A 20,772-nucleotide genomic window follows, 5' to 3' on the forward strand; every position below is an offset into this window, starting at 1 on the left:
TGACAGATGACGTTAGCGTAAATGTCAACAATTTTATGCCAACAATCATCACTTGACTATTGAATATGAATAGATATCATCATTCATCACATCAATATAATATGTGTTAGTGTTTTAGCAGTTTTACCACAAGCTTTAAATTAAATTTAAAACACCGTGGTATATCATTCCTAAATTAAAAAACGTAAGTAACGATAAGGTGTGATAGGCGTCACATTCTTATAAAATATTTATTATTTTTATGTCTCCGATACTTACCATTATGGTAAATGTTATTGATGAAAGACAGAACAAATTAACCATATGTTAAAAAGTTGTGTTGTTAGTCAAAGCGCTTGTATTGCCTGTTCAAGCTCATGCTAATGCCTTTATAATTATTGTATATCAAATATCATGCCTCCTTTTTTAGGTTAGTCATGGCTGAGTTGGAGGGCCAAGTTAATAATTTATCTGTTAATGAAGATGATGATTTCGTAGACCCATGGAATGTAGCTGGAAAGTCCCAAACAGGAATTGACTATGACAAACTAATAAGTATGTTTCTTCTTATTTTATTCAACACTGGATTAGTGGTTCTATGTTCTAATCCGAACCTTTAGTTAGCAGATTTAAAAATTTGATATTTTTGTGTTTATTTATTTTATTATTAGAAACTAAATCTCTATTACTAAACTATCTAATATTATGTGTATTAAAATTTTATACAATTTAAATTCATATACAAACTAAAAAAAATTAAATTCCTAAGTGTTTTATAATATTTAGTTTTTCTATACTTTTCAGAAAGATTTGGGAGTCAGAAGATAGATGAAGAACTTATTCAACGGTTTGAAAAAGTGACTGGACAAAAAGGTAGTAATACATAAAGGAATATTATAATTTCTATATCCAGAATCATAATTTTCAAATGTTTCAGCACATCACTTTTTAAGACGTGGTATATTCTTTTCACACAGAGATTTCCATATTATTTTAAACCTTCATGAAGCAGGCAAGAAATTTTATTTGTATACAGGGAGAGGCCCGTCTTCTGAAAGTATGCATATTGGTCATTTAATACCATTTATATTTACCAAGTGAGTCAATTCAATATGTAATATTTAAAAACACTGTAAATATAAAAATATATGAGATTAAAAAAACAATACCTTTACATAAAAGCTAACATGTGAATAAGGTTTTGTTCAGATATTTTAATTTAATGTCTGAAGATGTATTATTAGAACCTAAGTAATCCATGAAACTATCTTATGTAAGCTGTAGTTATATTAAAATAAATATAAAATATTCTCCTTTTAGATGGTTACAAGATGTGTTTCATGTTCCATTGATAATTCAACTTACTGATGATGAAAAGGTTATGTGGAAGGATATCAAAATAGAAGATGCAAGACAAATGGCCTTTAACAATGCTAAGGATATTATTGCAGTTGGATTTAATCCATCTAATACATTTATTTTTAATGATCTAGACTTTATTGGGTATGTATATGGTAACTATTAAAAAAATACAGTTACTACTACTAGTACTATAACCATGACTTAGTTTTAAAAATGAAAATAACTAGTCACACCATTTTACTCAGTACTAAAGTAAAAGTAAAAATAGGTGTAGATTCTTAGGATTTGCATAAACATAAATAACCTAAAATGATATTTTATATAGATAAAAAATGATTTTTTACTAACAAAATGATATGTTACCTTTAAAATGTCCTTGAGTACTTGCTTACATAATATTTATGAATAAAAGTAAATGTAGGGGTAAGGCAATTAGGCAATAACTAAATTAAATTGATATTCATAGGAAGTTTTTATAGAACATCCAGTAACAAAAAAAGGCTTTTGCACATTATTTATGTATGGTACAGTCATATTTTTTTACAGACAGTGTCCGGCATTCTATCAGAATATGTTAAGGGTACAAAAGTGTGTCACTTTTAATCAAGTCAAAGGTATCTTTGGCTTTGGAGACTCGGATGTTATTGGCAAAATAACATTTCCCTCGATAGAAGCAGCTCCAGCCTTCTCGACTAGTCTGCCATTTATATTTGAAAACAAAGTTGTAAGTATGACTTCCTTCCTAGTTTTTTAATAAATACCACAAGCTGAGAAAATTATATTTATTAGTTTTGCTCAAATAAATTTCTATTTCATTTAGATTTTTTTAGGTGATTTCTACTTAAAGAGATAAATTGACAAAAATATAACAGTCAATGTAAGACTGATTATTATTATTTTTTAATTGTATTAAATATCCTCACAATTTATATAAAAGATTTATCTTGCTAATAGTAACCATAAAACAGACACTGTTGTTGAAATAAGAGTAAACAACTCACAAAAATTATATTTTAAATTAAAGTAAAATTTTCCCAGTTCTTAGGTAACTATGTATTAAATGATCCGTATATATATGTATATTCACATTATGTTTATGAAATACCTTACCGCATCTTACAGGTACCATGTCTTATCCCATGTGCAATCGACCAAGACCCATACTTCCGAATGACTCGGGATGTAGCAGCCCGTCTGAAACTGCCGAAACCAGCTCTGCTTCATGCAAGCTTTCTTCCAGCACTGCAAGGTGCCCAGCAGAAGATGTCAGCTAGTGATCCCAATGCTTCAATTTTCCTTAACGACACACCGAAGCAGATTAAGAACAAGGCTAGTTAAAGAATATATTAAGCAAAATAGACAGCATTTACAAACCAAAAATAGCAGATTGTATTAAATTTTCATATCTGTAAACTGTGCCTATATACTATATAGATTATATACTGGATTTTTTTGCTTTTGTCTAGCGTTAGGAATATAACAGTGTTTAGTCTAGTCTGCTACTTTAATCCGCTAGTTACAAGGCGCTATTTAGTAAAGAGGCTAGGCTGTTGACTGACCGGCTAATTAAGATAATTGGCTGCGACACATACATGTGTTAACGTAAAAATGTCGGCCATATCTTTTAGGAATTAATATAATTACTAAGAGACATATTATTACAGATAGATTATTATTACAGATTAACAAATACGCATTCTCTGGAGGACAAGCGACGGTTGAAGAACATCGGGAAAAGGGTGGCAACACTGACGTGGATATTTCGTACAAATACTTAACCTTCTTCCTAGAAGATGACGAGAAACTTGCTGAAGTTAGTACGATTTATAAAGTCTTTGTAGTTTTAAGGAAGCGTAACACCTAGAGTTCGATTGACAAATATTAAAATTAAATTTGTATTTCTCCGTGTCTGTTAGGACTAAAGGTAATTGTGGGTACATTAGAATTTATGTGGCAATTGTACGGCCAGAGAAGACGAATGTTAGGTAGAAGGTGTAACTTATATGAAAGAACAAAACCGGTATATTACCAGTGCTCAAAACAATGTTTACTGAGATAAAAATTTTGAAGCCTTTATGGAAATTTAATAATATTTTTTATTGGTTTAGAATTTAGTTCTCTAAACTTCGCCTTAAATAGCTTAGGGAGCGTTCAAGTATTACGTCACGCAATTTTTGGAGATTATTGACCTCCCCATGTAACGCGCCGTAACGTTTTTCTGTACCCAAGTACAGTACTGTACCCAAGTAAAACGTTTCGTGACCACCCAGTGAGTCTTTATACCATTATATGGTGTAAAGTACTGGAAAGTCGACAATAATATTAACAAAAACGCGTAATTCAATCCCCGCCCCGTATCGTAACGTTTTACAAGAGGACCCCCCTCCCCCCATAATTCGTTACGTAATACTTGAACGCTCCCTTAACTGCAGATGGATGTTATTTAAACGATTTTTTTTTGCAGATTAAAAAGTCATACGAATCGGGCGAGTTACTGACTGGGGAATTGAAAAAGTTGGCCGTAGAAACCATCACACCTCTGATACAGGACTACCAAGCGCGACGTGTTCAAGTCACTGATGACGTCATGAGAAAATTCTTCGAAATACGCAAGATTGACGTTTGATCTCAATCAATCGCATTATTTCAATGCATTTATGTACAGTTACTATTTATTAAAGTGTCTCTCTTAAAATGTACAGCGTTTTTACAAATAAATTTATGTCCTTCTAATAAACGTTAAACGTTTGCTGGTACAGCGTTATTTAAATATTCCTTCATAAGTGATATGATATGTTGTTTCAAGGGAAGTAGAAATCCTGCAAAAGCACCGAAATTACGATATTATTTTTTAATTTTCGTCCAATAAAAACATTAATAATTGTTTTGATAGTTAAAATTTACATGAATTTTGTTTTGGATTTGATGAAACTTTGTTATTTAAAAATATTCAAATAGTAATGTGTGCTCACTTGTACATTTTATTTAAAAAAAAACGAAATCGATACCTCCCACGTAAGTTGTTGTATGCCACAAAAATGCTATTTTGCTTTTTTGCTGAAAAACATCCTAATATGTACCATTATATCCATTCAAAGTAAAAAAAACAACAAAAACACTATTTTTAAAGGATTTGTCAGACGCATAATGTTGTAATTTTCAAACGCGAACGGAGTAGACCAATGTATATGCCTATGCATTTGTGTACGCGGGGCGCGAGGTGGGTAAAATCACGCGCTCGCGCCTCGTATTGGTTACATACATCAGACTACGCCGGACTTTCAACCGGCCGCACGCACGTTGCCATCGCATATATTATTTGATAATTCATTGACGTAATTAGTTTACTTCTTATTTGTTATAATGAAACGTGCAAGTATTATATTATCAAGAGGGCATCGAATATGTGATTTGCTGAATAATGCGAATATACAAAATAACAACTCCGATACACCCATGGAAAAGGACAATATTTCATTAAATGAAATAGAATTAAAGAGTTTTTCTGATTCAAACCTACAAAATATTAATAATAAGTTTCATTTTGTATTATTTTAGTCGCATGAATTAGATTACTAACACTTTTCATGGTGGCCCCAACCTAAACTATTGTATAGATTACTTACAACAATATACGCCGGTGAGCGTTCATCGAAAATGTTGTATGTAATACATACAATATTTTACGTCTTCGTTAAAGTTAAACATTTTGTTGTATCTAATAAATACATCGTTTTACTTCGGAAATCGTTCATCAAAATGTAGTTGTATAGTGAAATGCAATATTTTACGTTGGATTTACTTTTTTTTTACTGAAAATTTACGTTGTAAGTCAAGTCATCAGTTCAAAAGTCGATCTTTAAATGGTAAGTCCGACTGCCTCAATAGCCAGATGCATACCTAGTGCATTGTTTTAGCAGCAGATATCTTTGATAATAACCTAGAAGTTGCTTCAGATTCTTATACTGCAAATCTCGAAACATCGCACCCTTCTACTTCTTGTGGTACCAACCACTTGGACTACGACTGTGATAATGATTTCTGCCCTTATTATATACAAAAGGAAAACCTATCAACTTTTGATATTTTGCCCGTACCCTCACCAGGTTATCTGTCTAGCTGCTCAACGTATACAACAATAAACAGTTATAGTCCGCTGTCAGATATTTCGAATAATAGTCCTAGCACAAGCGATCGCCGTCGTTAACCAAGGAAAGATAAAGGTAATATAAGAAAAAGACATGTTAATGAATAGATAGACACTAAGAGAAAGAATTTACGTAGTATGGGAAAAGAGTACATGTCAAGAAATGGTAAAATTCAAGCAAAGAGAAAGATGGGGCCGCCATGTCAATGCCGCAAGAAGTGTTTTGATAAATTAAGTGAAGGAAAAAGACAGAAGATATTTGAGAGTTTTTGGAATTCGGGCAATCGAGAAAAACAATAGATGTATATAGTCAGCTTAGTAAAAAAGCAAAATAAACGCAGAGTCTACACAGATACCACTTCAAGACGAAAGTACACGTTAAAGTACTAATTTCCAGTAGATCATGGTGAAGATAATTATGTGGATGTATGCAAAAAACATTTCTTAAGCACTATTTCTGTCAGTGATCAGGTTATTAATAAGGCCCTAGAAAAGATGGCTGCGACTACTGGAGTATTAATTCCAGATCAAAGAGGAAAACAATCAAACCACCCTGTAAAAAAGACAGAGTCTGTTATAACCAGTGTGTGTGACCATATCAAGAGTTTGCAGCCAGTTGAGTCACATTTTACTAGGCAAAGGTCAAATAAGTTATATTTGGATGGAGATTTAAATTTTCATAAATTATTTGAAATGTATAATGAGTGGCTTCAATCAATGTATGAAGAGAAAGCTAAATCCGAACGTCTATATCGAGACATTGTAAATGAAAACTTTAAGCTCAGTTTTCATATTCCTAAGAAAGATCAGTGCGATCAGTGTCACATCTTCAGAAATATTAACGGAATTATTTTATATTACAAACGGAAGGTGTCCGTCTTTAATTTTACTTTGTTTGATTTAGCAAATAAAGAGGGTCATTGTTATATGTGGCACGAGGGAGAAGCCAAACGTGGTTCTAATGAGGTATCAGGCTGTCTTTCTCATTTTATACGTAAAATTCATGAACAAGGTGCAAAATAATTTAGATTCTGGTGTCTGACAATTGTGCCGGTCAGAATCGCAATCGTATTGTGTTTGCGTTTTATGTTTATATTGCTCATAAGCTAAATATTACTATCAAACATACATTTCTTGAAAAAGGTCACACCCAGGCAGAAGGTGGAAGCGTACATAGCGTCTAGTAGAACGTTCGTCCAAAAATAAACTTATTTATACACTTACGATGACTTAATAAACCTGTGTCATACTGAAATTATTCCAGCTACGTATCACGACTTTTTCAGGCATTTATCTTTCGTTGTTGGCGTTAATAATGACGCTGAATTTTCTGATTCAGAATAGTATTTTCCAAATATTCCGTTTATTTTTCTTTTTATATTGAATTGCCTTTAATTAAGCATCTCAGGTTTTAATATTGATCTCATAAAAATAATATTTATTTGTTTTACATTGTTTTAAGGCTTCCATAAAAGCTAATTTTAGGTTTGTTAGGTTGATAATTAACACAATTGTTTTTATTTTAAAATTTCTTTATCATTATTATAAACCAATAAGTACATGCCAAAAATTATAAATGGTTACCAAATTACTACTTTGATTTTAAGCTGATCTCATATAAAATATGATTAATTAAGTTCATATTTTTATTTTTTATAGTGATGTTGATTTTTGTAATTCTATTTGATTAGTTCTTAAGAAGAGTTTGTAACGTTACCTATTCTATAATTTTTAAAAAGTCTTTTGTATGATTGTTATGTGTTAAAACGTTTTTGATTATTCAGCAATAGAAGAAGTAATTTAATTAAGTTTTAAAAGCTCATTATTTTATTTTCAAAGATTTTCTGATTAGCTTTTTAACACTGATGTTGTTTCTAATACAAAAAGTTAACCTTGATAACATTTCTTTTTTATTTATTAACCTAAAAAATTAATCACTTTCAAATTGTACATTTGAATTCTGTACCTAATATAAATATAATTACCACATACAACAGAGTAAGACTTATGTTTTTCAAAGTATACAGTTGTAACTATCATATACCACAAGTGATGCTATCTGGGCGCCGCGGTATAATGTTGTTAGTATCAGATGCAACAACTGGCATAGCTTCTACTCCGGAGTAAAATGTTGTATGAACAATATCTCCGCAAATAGACATATTACTTAAAATTTCTTTTAACGTAGTTAAGAAGACTAATTATATTACATTAAATACGAAATTTTAAAAAGATTCAACAAAAAATGCAGAAATTGGGTTAATTTGAATCTTTGAAACGCTCTACTGTAAAATTGCAGTTTTGGAGATACAACAACTTACGTGGGAGGTATCGAAATGGTGTTAATTGTAGGCTCTGAGTAACGTATAAAGGAACATTATTTATTTATGAGTTATTTAAAAATTGAACTTTGCCTCTAAGTTTATTTAAAACCACATTTTGTCTTAATTTATTTTAAGGTTGTGCTTAGCACGTGAATTATATTTTGCTAATAAAGAGCTACTTTCAAACAATTGAAATTTTATTTATCCAATGCTGCAGGATAAACAGTAAAACAAGAAGCTTGCAATAATAAAGAAATATTAAGACATTTCGTATTCAATAAAAATATCGATACAATTGTCCAGTTAGACTGAACCTATTTATATTTTTGATCTTCACATTAGGTATTTTGGTACAAAATCGAGGGTGGGCTACATTATTATAAAATGAAACAAACACTTAACACAATACGAAAGAGACAAACGACACAAAATACTCAAAACCGAACAACACTTGTGTACACAATACAACTTTGATCGAATATACATAACAATAGAGGAGAAAAGTGTATGACACAGTTCTAATCACCTTCAAGTGGCTGATGGACGGTTTTAAGTGATCTCATAATGTACAATTACGAGGAGGCCCCGATACCCCTCAAAGCAAATTACACCTGCAAAGACAGTGAGGAAAAAGCAGATGAAAGAGTTATTATAGAAATTGGCCGGCCTGACGACAGGCAGGAGCAAACGTTCTCACATAAGAAATATGACAAGACGATACATCACCGATCATATCCTCTGGATAACTTTGGAGAGCCTCGGAGGATTACTTATTTTCGGGCACATGATTTGGAATCACAGGATGGTATGAATTAAAAGTTTACCTAATCTCTCATTCAACGATTTAAGCGAAGTTTTAGAAATTAAAACGCCTACCGATATTATTCAGGCAAATTCTACGTGAGAAATTCTTTTCACTATTGACTAACTATGGCCCGGCCGGTACTTTAAATGCCTTATATCGTTCTATTTTGCTATATCAAAATATAAGATTAACGTGTCAATTCATTTAAATTACGTTTGATGTAGGACTAATATAATGTGCACGTTTAATTTGATAAATGTTAATAATGGATCAGTCTAAAGTTTAAATCGATAGCTAGACATGTGCTGTTGGAGGCTTTTAAACTTGTAAAGCGCTTTTAATATTTATTTTTTAGACAAATATACCCCAAACCCTAAGAAAACCTGGCCAAACTGCATATTTATTGCAAGGCAAAGAAAGTGTAGTTATATTTTCCTTGTATGGTAACCGTCCAACTTCAACGGTAGCATATGCCAATATTAATAATACGTGTCACTATTCATTTAAACTAAAAGGAAATTATCACGTTTTATGTGGTTTTAACGTCTTTTCATGCACATTATACTTATAACAAACGTTTTATTTATGTTTCTGGACGTATAATAATTATTAGAGTTACTGGTATATATTTCTGTAAGAAATAGAAGTGGAATCATAATAATTAACGATTCTGAAAATAAATTACAAACATGAAAAATTAAACATCTGTTACATTTTTACATCGAAATCAAAAGAACTTTAAACATTTACTTTCACTCCAGTGCGTGAACTGTCAGGATACGACACAAATATACTTTTCCTTGCGTCGAGAGAGCTTATAAATAATTTAAATCTCCGAAATAGGACGGAATCCGTTTACACTTAAGTAAGAATAACACTTTTTTCTTATTATGTGTATTTTAAATATAGAACCGAGATATTTCGAGCACGACGATTACCAGGATATAAGACTTATTCAGGAGTCCAACAACTCTAGATCATCAGTAGAATTTTCTCAAGATTCACACGACCACGTAAAGTTTGTGGATGAGCAGGATGCTACTATGGATTGGAAAGAAAGAGCCTTACAACTTGAAAAGGGTAATTAAATATTCAGAACTTACTTGTACATAGAGTTTACTTTGGTCATTATAATCAAGTAATTTATGCTTTTAGAATATAAGAAGACAGCTTGCGATAGAGAGCGAACTCGAATGAGAGACATGAATCGCGCTTTTGACTTACTGCGATCCAAACTTCCTGTGTCAAAACCATCTAAAAAGAAGTACTCGAAAATCGAAAGTTTACGGTAGTAGTTTATTAAAACTATTAAATTTTATTCAAACTATTTAAATTTTGGGATATATTTACAAGTATTAAAATAAATAAATCAGTGGCCTCAGATTTATGTCTGTTACATGATCATTTGTTAATCTAATAGGCAAATAGGTGATCAGAATCCTGTGCCTGACACACGCCGTCGACTTTTTGGGTCGGTTTCCTCACGATGTTTTCGTTCACCGTTCGAGTGAATGTTTAATGCGCACATAGAAAGAAAATCCCTTGGTGCTCAGCCGAACCTCCGACCTCAGGGATGAGAGTTGCACGCTAAAGCCACTAGGCCAAATCAAAAACTGATCATTTACAATTACTACTACATGCAATTTTTTTGATGATTTATACTTGAACAAATCCAAAAAATACACATCGAATTGATAACCTCCTCATTCGGTTTTTCGCAGTCGATTGGTTGGTTATTTTTAACTAATTCCTGTCAATTTTAATATATTTTATCAACGCACTATATTTATGATAACAGTACGCAAAAATTAATCATTATCAACATTTCAGAATAGCAATTTCCTATATCCGACATTTGGAGTATATGCTTGCCGGTGGTTCTTCTGAAGAAAGTACAGTCTTCTATGAGGTGCATAGTCCAGATAGAAGAAAGTCACCGAGATTCTAAAATTAAATTATAATATTTGTTCGTTTTAGCAATCCAAAATAAACATTTAATTGAATCAATTTATTCCTAATTATATTGTTAACTTCTCGCATTGAAATAAACTAAAAGATTTATATTTTTCTATATTGCTTAATTAAAATGATTTTTGCAAATTTATACACACTTTTATTCATTGCTTACATAAATACATCACAGTTCTGTCAAAAAACGCTTAGACCTGGTACTTCACAAACATATTATACGTTTAACTTTCGTTCTGCTATCCACTCTTTTTTCGTATTTGACGTTCTCGTGCCTCCTCGTCTTTCATTTTCTCAATAGCTTTGAGATAATCCAAGTATGCACATTTTACTAGAAGTGGTACTTTAACAACTCCTGTAAGAAAAACAAAACATATAACCATTATATTTGAATTGCTTTTTTAAAGTTTAATGTCTTTAATAAGCATTTTTAAGTTCGGCAAAACTAAATAAAATAAGTTTTTGGTCATCATGTAATTGAAACTGAATTATATCATATAAGTAATGTCTATTACTATATATAGATAAATAAAAATAAATAAATAATTAAATAAATAGATAGATACATTAAATGTGTCGCAACCAAACAAATGGTAACAAAATTTAATCGTATAAATAAATACGAAATCATTAAAATTACTGGTCGATTTGTGTATTATATATAATATTTTCAAAACATATGTTTTTAACAAATCTTTTAATCATTGTGACCTTTTGCGACTCATTTTCATAAAAAAATCATTAACGAAACTTGTGTACCTGAGAAACAAGTAGTAACGATTGATTTGTACATTGCATATGCCGGGGCCAATAAGCTTTCCGTTGATTCTTTCCTCTAGAACAAATAATTAGCATAGGTATGTATATATTATTTGTCATTTGTGTCTACTACTATGTATGCGAGAATGAATCAAATTGTGTTATCACAATGCCTGAACATTGTCAATGATGCGACCCAATTAAACCAGGCAGTTATCAACATCAAGGAAGTTGCTTCCTGTCCGCATCAAGGACAGAATTCTATTTACTTAGTAACTGATCTATTTGATTGAATCATTTAACATCATTTAACATTTTTATAAGTAACTAGCAAACTCGGCGAACTCCGTTTCGCCAGATGGCTTCGTTTTATGTAACATTTCGTTTGGTGATCCCGCTTTTCTGTTGAAATTCTTCCAACGAATGCAAAACCGTAGAAATCGGTTCGTGCGTTCTGGAGTTATAGCGTCAGGAAGGAAAACCCTTATATAGTAGATAAGAATGCCTTATGATGAGCGGTTAATTTAAATATATAACGGCTACTGAATTTTATTTCATTTGGATATAACTTTAAAACCAAATTACACAGTTACCGAAAATCGATGAGGAATAAAGAGCGAAGAATGACAAAAGGATATAAAATAAATGAATGAGTACGGAATGAACCGCGTATGCAGTCTACTTTCAGTTACTAGGAGATTATAAAAATTGATAACAGCATGCGAAGCGTACAAGTAAACCCCGCCCATGAAGTGTGATCTTGGCAAGTCGAGATCGAGACAGATGAGTCACTATTCCTTCCACCCATTCACCGATTAAATTTAATTCGCCGCCAACTGGCATTCGATGTGGACGCTATGAAAATTGTCTCCACCTTACGATACGGATTGGCAAGTGTTGTGTCATGTTGGGACGTTGAGTATTAGGACAACAGAACTCCTACAGAGCAAAAACAAAAATGGCGAAATCTCTCAAGTCTCATCGTACGTTTGAAGAATGAAAAGCAATCCTTAGTTCATCGCCTGTAGTGTATTATGTCTTGACTGAAAAATTAGTCCGTATTTAATCTCACTTCGTACAGAAACACAAATTTTTCGTTTTAATCATTTCGATTAATTAATTATACTATATTAATTTACAACTTGTAATTTTACGTGTATTAATTAAATTATATGTTCATTTCAAAAACCTATTATTTACTTTATTTAGTAAGTAAATAAATAGTAGGTAATAACAGTACTTACTTTACATTTTTTTATTTATATACTTTTAACCTTTACACTAACTTTAACTTTTCCTTACGTCAGTCACCGTGTATTTTTATTTAATAAATTCGCTAAGATTGACGACGTACACAAATTTATGATGTAACCAAAACTACTAGGAATATATGGTCAGTGAGGAGCATGTTCAATAAATGAAAGACCGTTTAAACTAAATAATGTAAAAGGACTAACAATAACATTTCCACACATATCAAAGATGGGAGGACGTCTCGTGTTGATACTTCTTATGTATTCCTGCCAGCGACTAATGCACTCTGTTACGTCTTGTTGGTCACCCCATACTCCTTGCTTGTACGTAAAATACACTGCACCTACCAGGATACCAGCCTAGACAAAGCAGTTCAAATACTCCGTTAAGTCACTACTAATGATGATGAAATTCATAGGAGGTGGACATCGAATTACCTCCACCAATCAATAGTCTATTCCTACTAAGTTAACATAAAGAATAAGATCTTTACTTACTTTTAAGGCGTACATTAATTTTCCATGAGCATAAACGGGGCCAATTTTCGGTACTTGCACTTTACCGGGACATGTTCTTGCTTCATATTCTTCCTTGGTGCAAACTTTTATACAGGTGGGATGTAGAGGGAGTTCTGTGCGACAAGATTTTTTATTTTGTTTATTAAAGAAAAAATAATTTATAATAAAGAGAGAGAGAGAAATTTTCTACGAAATAATCGCTATTATTAAGAAAAAAACGGGTCCTCTTTGTAAAAAAAAACAATCCTTTCCTTTTCTTCTTTCTTTACGGAAATTTAATTACTTAAATTTCACCGTAGATTTATTATTATTATTTATTTGTTTTTTTACTTCGTTTTGAGATTGTGTAACAATTGTTACATACTTTGTAATAGTTACCAGGGCAACAGAAATGTACAGAGCTAAATTCTGTACCATGTTTTACATGCGTCTTACGAATTCATTGAAGTATCAAATCTTAGCAAGAATGATGGAGTCTGTGAACTAATATTATCAACACGATATAAAACTTACTGCAGAAAAGAAAGCAGTATGAATCTGAAGTAAATATGAAGAAAAAAAATGATTTAGAATGAAAATTTCCGAAAATAAATTTATCTTGGCAGTTGTACCCATTTAAATCAATTTATTTAAAATTAATTATGTTCGTGATATATTATAACGATATAACAATTCCCGCATTCCCGCTTTCTTCTTGACCTTTCAAAGATATCTTAAATAGCTTTTTTAGGAAAACAACTGTATAAGTACTAGGAATAGGCAGTGTCCCAACCAAAATCCAAATTGAAGGTCTATTGCCATTAATATAAGTGACTCTACAGTGACACCTTCTGGTGGGACGGTCAGTGGTTAGACTGGTCTTCTCCGGGAGGGCTGCTCCTGCCTTCAGGTTGGACGAAAAGCACAATATTCGAAAGCTTGACTAGCAGAAGAACGAATTATTGATCATATTATTCTAATATAGTTGGTAATCAATGGGAACAAATACTTCTGAAACCATTCGCCCCGTAAAGCTTATGGAAGGTGTGTTAATTGTGGAAAAAGGGCCTAACAACCAATGTACAATCTGCACTGATAATACTGATAAAGCCGGACGGACACTCCACTAACCTGTCACGCGGGGACAATCGAATTTATGCATAGGGCTACATTTTTCATACACTTGCATGTTGGGCTTTGGTTGTTTTATGTGCTTCGCCAAATTTATTGTACGGCACGGCTCGCATCTTAAGCGATTTGGGTCAAGATTTTCACACATTTTAAATTTTCATAAATTTAACTTATAATTTTGAAAAATAATCTCCGAATGACAGATTTTGCTGTCAAATCCTCTGCTTGGTGATATTTTTTTTAATTTAAAAGAAATACGTGAAAGATATAAAAAAGTTTATACATGTGTCAACAGAATAATTATATTATTTTAAATAGCGCTACTATACAGCCTTTTAAGTTTTGGCCTCAGATTCATTTTTCTGCAAGAAGGTGATCAGCCTTCTGTACCAAACAGTAGACACCGTCGACTTTTTCTTTCTTTCTTTCGAAGTTTCACTTCTGACACGTGTACTTTGTACGCACGCACTTTTTTAGTTTTAACTAGCTGACCTGGCTAACTTCGTTCCGCCCTACAACCTTATAACATCGTTGTTACTTTAGTTTAACTTATTTTAGGATTTCATTAATGTTAAGTATTACAATAATACAACTCTTTTGCAAATACAGAAATGTTTTATTGCTTGCCATTGCGAAAGAAGAATGGCAGTTTTACACATTAGGCATCTTCTCTCTAGCGTCAATATGGCGATACTGCATGTTAAGCACTTTCTGATATCCAACATCTTTTGATCAGGATCAAAGCATGGTTATGCATCTCCTCATTCACCTCAAGATCGGAATTTCTTGAACTGACACGAATTCGACGTAAAATGATGCGTAGTTTTGTCAACAGATGGCACCATATGGTTTTTGCATTCGTAAAATTAATTAATTTATTTATTGTTATTCGATAACTTATCCGATATTTTATTGCGTATTCTGCTATTCGGGACGGAAACAAATCCAACAAATCAAAAACCATGGCAATCGGTCCAGCCGTTCTCGAGTTATAAGTGTTGTAACAAACACGACTTTCTTTTATATATATAGATTGTCTCTGGAACATAACTGAAACCCATAAATAGAAAATAATAAATTATAATAATTATAATAGAAGCCTGATGTCTGATTGTATGAGTACCATTCGAGTAACGAACGGAAGAGCGGTAGAGATATCAACTCCCACGCGTCGCGTCCGTCACATTGCGCAAAAGTTCGCTTCTAGCCTAGATATATCCTGTTATTGCGAAATTAAAAAAAAAATTAAAAGTCCCTTTGGATAACAGACAAAATTCATTAGCCTTATTAATTTTTAATTTCAAAGTTCTATTGATCGAGTTAACATAATAATATGTAATACGTTATTTTACTTTTACTAAGTATTAAGTACCTACATAGTATTATAAACAAGTGTATTCATCATAGACCATCATAAAACATTTGGAATAGTTATATAATAATAATATATACTTCATTATACTATGTTTGAATAATTGAGTATATATGTGTGAAATGTGATTTTATACATAGTATACTAATCATATACATAATCGTAGGTTCGATCCCCAATGGACTTTCTGCCTATGTGCGCATTTAACATTCGCTCGAACGGTGAAAGAAAACATCGTGAGGAAACCGGCTTCCCTAAGACCCATAAATTCGACTGCGTGTGTCAGGCACTGGATGCTGATCACCCACTTGCCTATAAAATCAATGATCATAAAACAGATACAGAAATCTGAGACATATTTTTTTATTTTCTACCATAAATTAAACAATAATATAATAAAACTATCGTTTAGGTAAGTAATAAAAATAATTCAACTAAGAATCTTGTTAATAAAATACATGCGATTTAGCATATCTTAGGAATTTACCGTTCCTATCTGGTCTAGAATTCTAGATTGCAATCTCCATTGTAAAGAGGACCTTTGACCCAAATTGAAAGTATAGAAAGTCTTATACGAGGTAGGTAAAAGTACTTAACGTTACCTTGTTATGTCAATAAATTCTCAGAGAAAAAATTATGCGTCTCCGGACGCCCGACAGAAGTGATAACTTAAACTAATCTAAGTTGAACTATTTAATTCTGTAATGTTCCGAGGATCATCTTCTGCTTCATTCATCATATTTTTTATAATCACTTTAAAAAACGGTAATAGTTTGAGGTTATATGAACACTGTCAAGAGTAAATGTCTATCGCACACTAAACACTGAGTAGAGAGAGGGGAAATCGTCTGTCAGAAATCTGGCTAGCACTGCGGGTTAGAGTGAGAGAGGAGGAGCCTGCCAACCGCTTCTGTATCCGTGAGAGAAAGAGACTCTAGACAGACTGGCGTCGTAACGCGTTACGTAACGAAAGGGTTACCCTCTTATAAGAAGTTATCACTTGAAAAGTATTCTTCCCAAGGATTTGAAACAAAAAGTGACAATTGATATATAGCAATTTTAAAAACTTTATTGAATTATCAAGTAAACTACGGCATATGAATAAAATGTTGGAAAAAATATTATTTAACTTTAATTTTGTAGTTCCAGTCAGCCAGACAGTGGGCGAATGGGGAAGAGGCTCACTTGGTGTTAAGCTATACCGCTGTCTCTTGGACTTGAGCGTCTCTCTCTCCCAATGCCAGAGGGCCCACCAGTCCATTGCCGGCCTTGAGTTATTCAGATTCCCATTTCCTATTCGAGCTGAATAATCGGAGTATATGTTCGGCTGTATATGTATAACATATGAAACAAAACAGGACATACTGAAAAAAATCCAAATTAAACCAGCTTCTAAAACACTTCCTTTATAAAATTATTAAAATATCAATTAGGTTAATGAAACATCATATCGCACCGTAACCTGTTTCCGCTTTGATAAGTAAAAATATTTTTTGCCCACTGGGAATTTCAAATCGACATTTCCTGTGGTAATCCTTATAGTGATAAAGCAAAGAGACTCCGGCCAAGCATGAGCAAATTGCAGTACGTGTTCTATATTATTGGGTGATGTGCTTTCACTCGAAAATCGAATAGCTTAGCCATCACAAAAGCCACCATATATATTTAACAAAAGATCATACCAAATCTTAAAAAGCCGGCAACGCAATCGAATTCTCGTCTCCATGATATCAGAGTTCCATATATAATTATCTTCAACAATATATACCTACGACCTCAGGGATGAGAGTCGCACGCTGGTACCACTAGGCCAACACTGCTACAATAAATTATAAGTTGTAGTGACTAAATGTACAATTCCGTTTTAATATTGTCCTTTAATGAGTTTGAATTTAATAATTTAAAAAGTTGACTTATTTTTTTCCAGTTTTTTTACTACCGGGAGTGGGTTTAATAATTTTACATTTATGCTGCTTTAAGATACCAAAAACTTATTGCACTCCACTATAAGATTGCCTTAGCACCCTACTAGCAAATTCAAGAGATCAAGCGCATTAACACCAAATTAGTTCCTAAATTGTAGTTATTAATTATAGTATAATTTAATAAATAAATTATTTATTTATTTTCTAATAAAAAAAAAGTATTACCTAGTATTTACAAAATTAAAATGCAAAATACATCTAAGTGATTTAGAGAAATTATAATATTATATAATAAATAAGTAAGTAATCGGTAAACTAATAATATTCAAAATAAAACAAAACCCATCCCTAAGTCATGTTAATTATATAGTGTGAACATGAGTCATGATAAAAAGCTGTAAGCTTTATGTGAACTCGAAAAAGCTCTTACGCGCCTAGCTTTTGAGCGTCCATTGATGTTTTCATGAATGTACGGTGGGGGTGGCATTACACGATCCTCCTGCGGCTGCGCCAGAGTCTAACTGACAGTCCTCTAGGTCGGTGCGCGTGCGCAGTGCGGTTCTCGCTTCAGCGGGAAATTTAAACAATTGTGCCTGAACTGTGTTGTGTTAGAGGAATTATTTAGCTTCGGGCATGCTGTAAAATGGGAAAAGATAATTTAAGGTAAGAATAATTTTGTTAGCTACGAAACAGTTTGAGAATAAAAATACTATTTAACATTTTACTATATTTTTTATTTGAGAAATATTTTAATTCTTAAAAGTGTGTTAATAATTAAGTATATTTTCTTATATAATATATAGAACAAAGTTCAAATATCTTAAATGTATAGGGATTTAAAACCTAACAAAAAAAATTAAACAAATAATACTTGTTGCCATATTTTTCAGCAAAACTACTGGTCAAAGTAAGATGTTCCAAAATTTTGACTTATTGTCTGTGAATACTTTCTTACATAATTCTTAGTCCATTTATTAATATAATTTCGTTTTTATATTAAAATTAAATATACAAATACAATGTTTAATGTTATTGATACATATGCAATACTTTCTTTGAAATGAATAAATTGCATGGAACTAATATTTTTTGTCTATGAACCTTTATTACAAGAATCCTTATAACAATTTCCTTGGTAGCTCAGATGGTCACGTACTCGATTTATTCCCGTCGCATCTAGATTCGAATAATAAAAAAATATTATCATTATAAAGAAAAGAAAATGATTAGCGAAGCCAAACCAATGGTTGGTTTCTGTATGGTAGGCTTCTGGTTTAGAAGAGTTTTCTAATTCCTATAGTAAATTCTTATTTACAACATTTTCTTCGTAAAGTTTCTTTTTATTAAATTTATTGGAAAGTTTATTTCCAATAATCGTAGTCGGGACAATAAAAATTAAAAATGGATACATAGAAATCTAAAATAATTAAAAAAGTTAGGTCCCTGTGGCAGTGTACCTTTAATTAACTTCCTCGCTGTATTGCGATACTTATTCGTTGAGCGAGGAAAGCACCAGATTAGTTGATGATTTAATTCGCGGATATACGCTTGGATTATAATTTTTACAAAAATAACGAACCTACTAAATATTGAATACTAAATAGTGATTGAAATTAATAAGGTCGATATAGTTCATTTCTTTTTTTATTTAAAAACTGTATTAGAAATATTATAGACAAGGTCAAAATATTGTTTCGCCTGCGGACGTCATTCTTTACTTTAAGCATTTTAACAATGTACATAACTTTGGTTCATACATATGAAATTGAATCTTTTGTTTCAACTATACTAACAAATTCCAAGGCTCAAGTTACGTCTACAGGCCAGAGCTACAGCCTAAAGGGTATAAAAAACGCAAATTCGATCGCATGTCATGTCAGTCGGCGAATGTGGCGCGAAGGGTCCGAATACAAACAGGATCCATGAAAAAATAAGGCCAAATTTAACTTAACTATTGTTCCTTTATGCCGTTGCCGAAGATTCTTTGCCACTCATGCATAAATTCATTGCCCATTTGTGACAAAAACCCGCTTTAATGGGTAGATTAGATAAAAGGTATTTTCACGTAATTCGAGTAGTTTTTGGAGAAGTTGAGTGTGGCTTACAAAAAATATCATTATATGTCAAATACAATATTTTTGAAGTGAAACTTCTTTAGGCGCATGACGGTAAAAAATTTACGGAACGTCACGAAGATGTGCAACGTTTGAGCGTTGAGACCGATTGAGAGAGAATGAGAAGGGTGAATATTTTTAAAATTAAAATTTCGTATTAAAGAGAATTTATGAAATATGTATATGTTATGCTAAATAATTGATTTTCATTTTATTTAATTTCAATTATTTTTATTATTACTTTATAGGTTAAGAAAATTGTAAATACTGTATTTGTGTAAATAAAAAAATAAAAATTGTGTTATATTTATTGATTGAAATCTTAAATGACGAATTGTAAATTAAAATTCCACGTGTTTTTATTATCGAAGAAATAAATTAAAAATTCAAATGTATTATTTGTATTAATTTTCGACACTGAGTATTTTAATGACAATTAAATTAATTAAATTCCTAAGATATCTTCCTTTTTCCCTCCCTCTAAGTATCGGAAATCTAAAGTTTTAGATTTGTATAAATATGAACAAGAGTTAAAATTAGTTTGCCAAAGAAGTTCTGAAGTGTGTGAAATTGAGTGAAACACTTCTGACATGTGTATTGTGTACCTACTTTGTACGCACGCACTTTTTTATAAAATAAACTAGTTATTTTTGTATTATAAAACAGTTATTAAAAGTTGTATTCTGTTGTGTGCTTCTGTATTTCTGGTTAAATTGTTTAATGGCCTTTTTATGTTTATACATACATTGTCTAGAAGTAGCAACATGTTAAAAATACATTTATGCTGGCATAAATTAGCGGAGCATTTTATTTCTATCTAGAACTATGCCGTTTCTATTTGACGGAATTAGGGCATCAGGCCCATCAAACAATGGTTTTACAATAGCTCTTTACAGTCATTGCATAACCTAGGCTGAAATGGTCGGTGGCAAATTTAAACGGAGTACAAATGAACCATCCAATGGTAATGGGTCTTTAGTGTAGTGAATGCCGTCGGATTTAGAACAATGAGGTTACAAATGACCATAAGAAAGCTTTAATTAACAATTGTCTTAGTATTTAAATATACATGCGTTTACGCCTATTATCAATCTAGTCTAGGGAATAGAGAGTGCTTAACTTTTATGCTGCCCTG

General features: G+C 32.0%; 4 protein-coding genes across 5 annotated transcripts in view; 3 read left to right on the top strand and 1 right to left on the bottom strand.

Moving 5' to 3' along the window:
- Positions 1-51: 51 nt before the first annotated feature.
- Positions 52-4,097, top strand: LOC125052225 (tryptophan--tRNA ligase, cytoplasmic). The gene is made up of 9 exons (XM_047652912.1): positions 52-184; positions 410-534; positions 784-852; positions 917-1,076; positions 1,300-1,482; positions 1,888-2,065; positions 2,464-2,670; positions 3,023-3,154; positions 3,806-4,097. Exons 2-9 carry the CDS (start codon positions 417-419, stop codon positions 3,965-3,967), a joined length of 1,209 nt encoding a protein of 402 aa, XP_047508868.1. The 5' UTR covers positions 52-184; positions 410-416; the 3' UTR covers positions 3,968-4,097.
- Positions 4,098-8,303: 4,206 nt separating this feature from the next.
- On the top strand, positions 8,304-10,663 carry LOC125055040 (transcription factor 15). The gene is made up of 4 exons (XM_047657247.1): positions 8,304-8,617; positions 9,527-9,697; positions 9,773-9,905; positions 10,448-10,663. The coding sequence occupies exons 1-4, from the start codon at positions 8,377-8,379 to the stop codon at positions 10,563-10,565; spliced, it is 663 nt and encodes a 220-aa protein (XP_047513203.1). The 5' UTR covers positions 8,304-8,376; the 3' UTR covers positions 10,566-10,663.
- Positions 10,664-10,707: 44 nt separating this feature from the next.
- Positions 10,708-14,492, bottom strand: LOC125055051. Of its 2 annotated transcripts, XM_047657258.1 has the most exons (5): positions 14,227-14,466; positions 13,096-13,229; positions 12,802-12,957; positions 11,345-11,420; positions 10,708-10,940 (listed from the first exon to the last, which is right to left on the bottom strand). In XM_047657258.1, the coding sequence occupies exons 1-5, from the start codon at positions 14,372-14,374 to the stop codon at positions 10,825-10,827; spliced, it is 630 nt and encodes a 209-aa protein (XP_047513214.1). In that variant the 5' UTR covers positions 14,375-14,466; the 3' UTR covers positions 10,708-10,824. The 2 variants fall into 2 exon arrangements, with proteins under 2 accessions (XP_047513214.1, XP_047513222.1); XM_047657266.1 differs by lacking the exon at positions 12,802-12,957 and having other exon boundaries at positions 14,227-14,492.
- Positions 14,493-18,019: 3,527 nt separating this feature from the next.
- LOC125054801 overlaps positions 18,020-20,772 on the top strand; it is a 151,093-nt gene continuing 148,340 nt past the window's right edge. Inside the window, exon 1 of the mRNA XM_047656912.1 lies at positions 18,020-18,186. Within this exon, the coding sequence (XP_047512868.1) occupies positions 18,167-18,186 (20 nt within the window). The 5' untranslated portion in view covers positions 18,020-18,166. The remainder of the gene's footprint in view (positions 18,187-20,772) is intronic.

This window comes from Pieris napi, chromosome 1, assembly GCF_905475465.1.
Source record: "Pieris napi chromosome 1, ilPieNapi1.2, whole genome shotgun sequence".
Lineage (NCBI taxonomy): Eukaryota > Metazoa > Arthropoda > Insecta > Lepidoptera > Pieridae > Pieris > Pieris napi.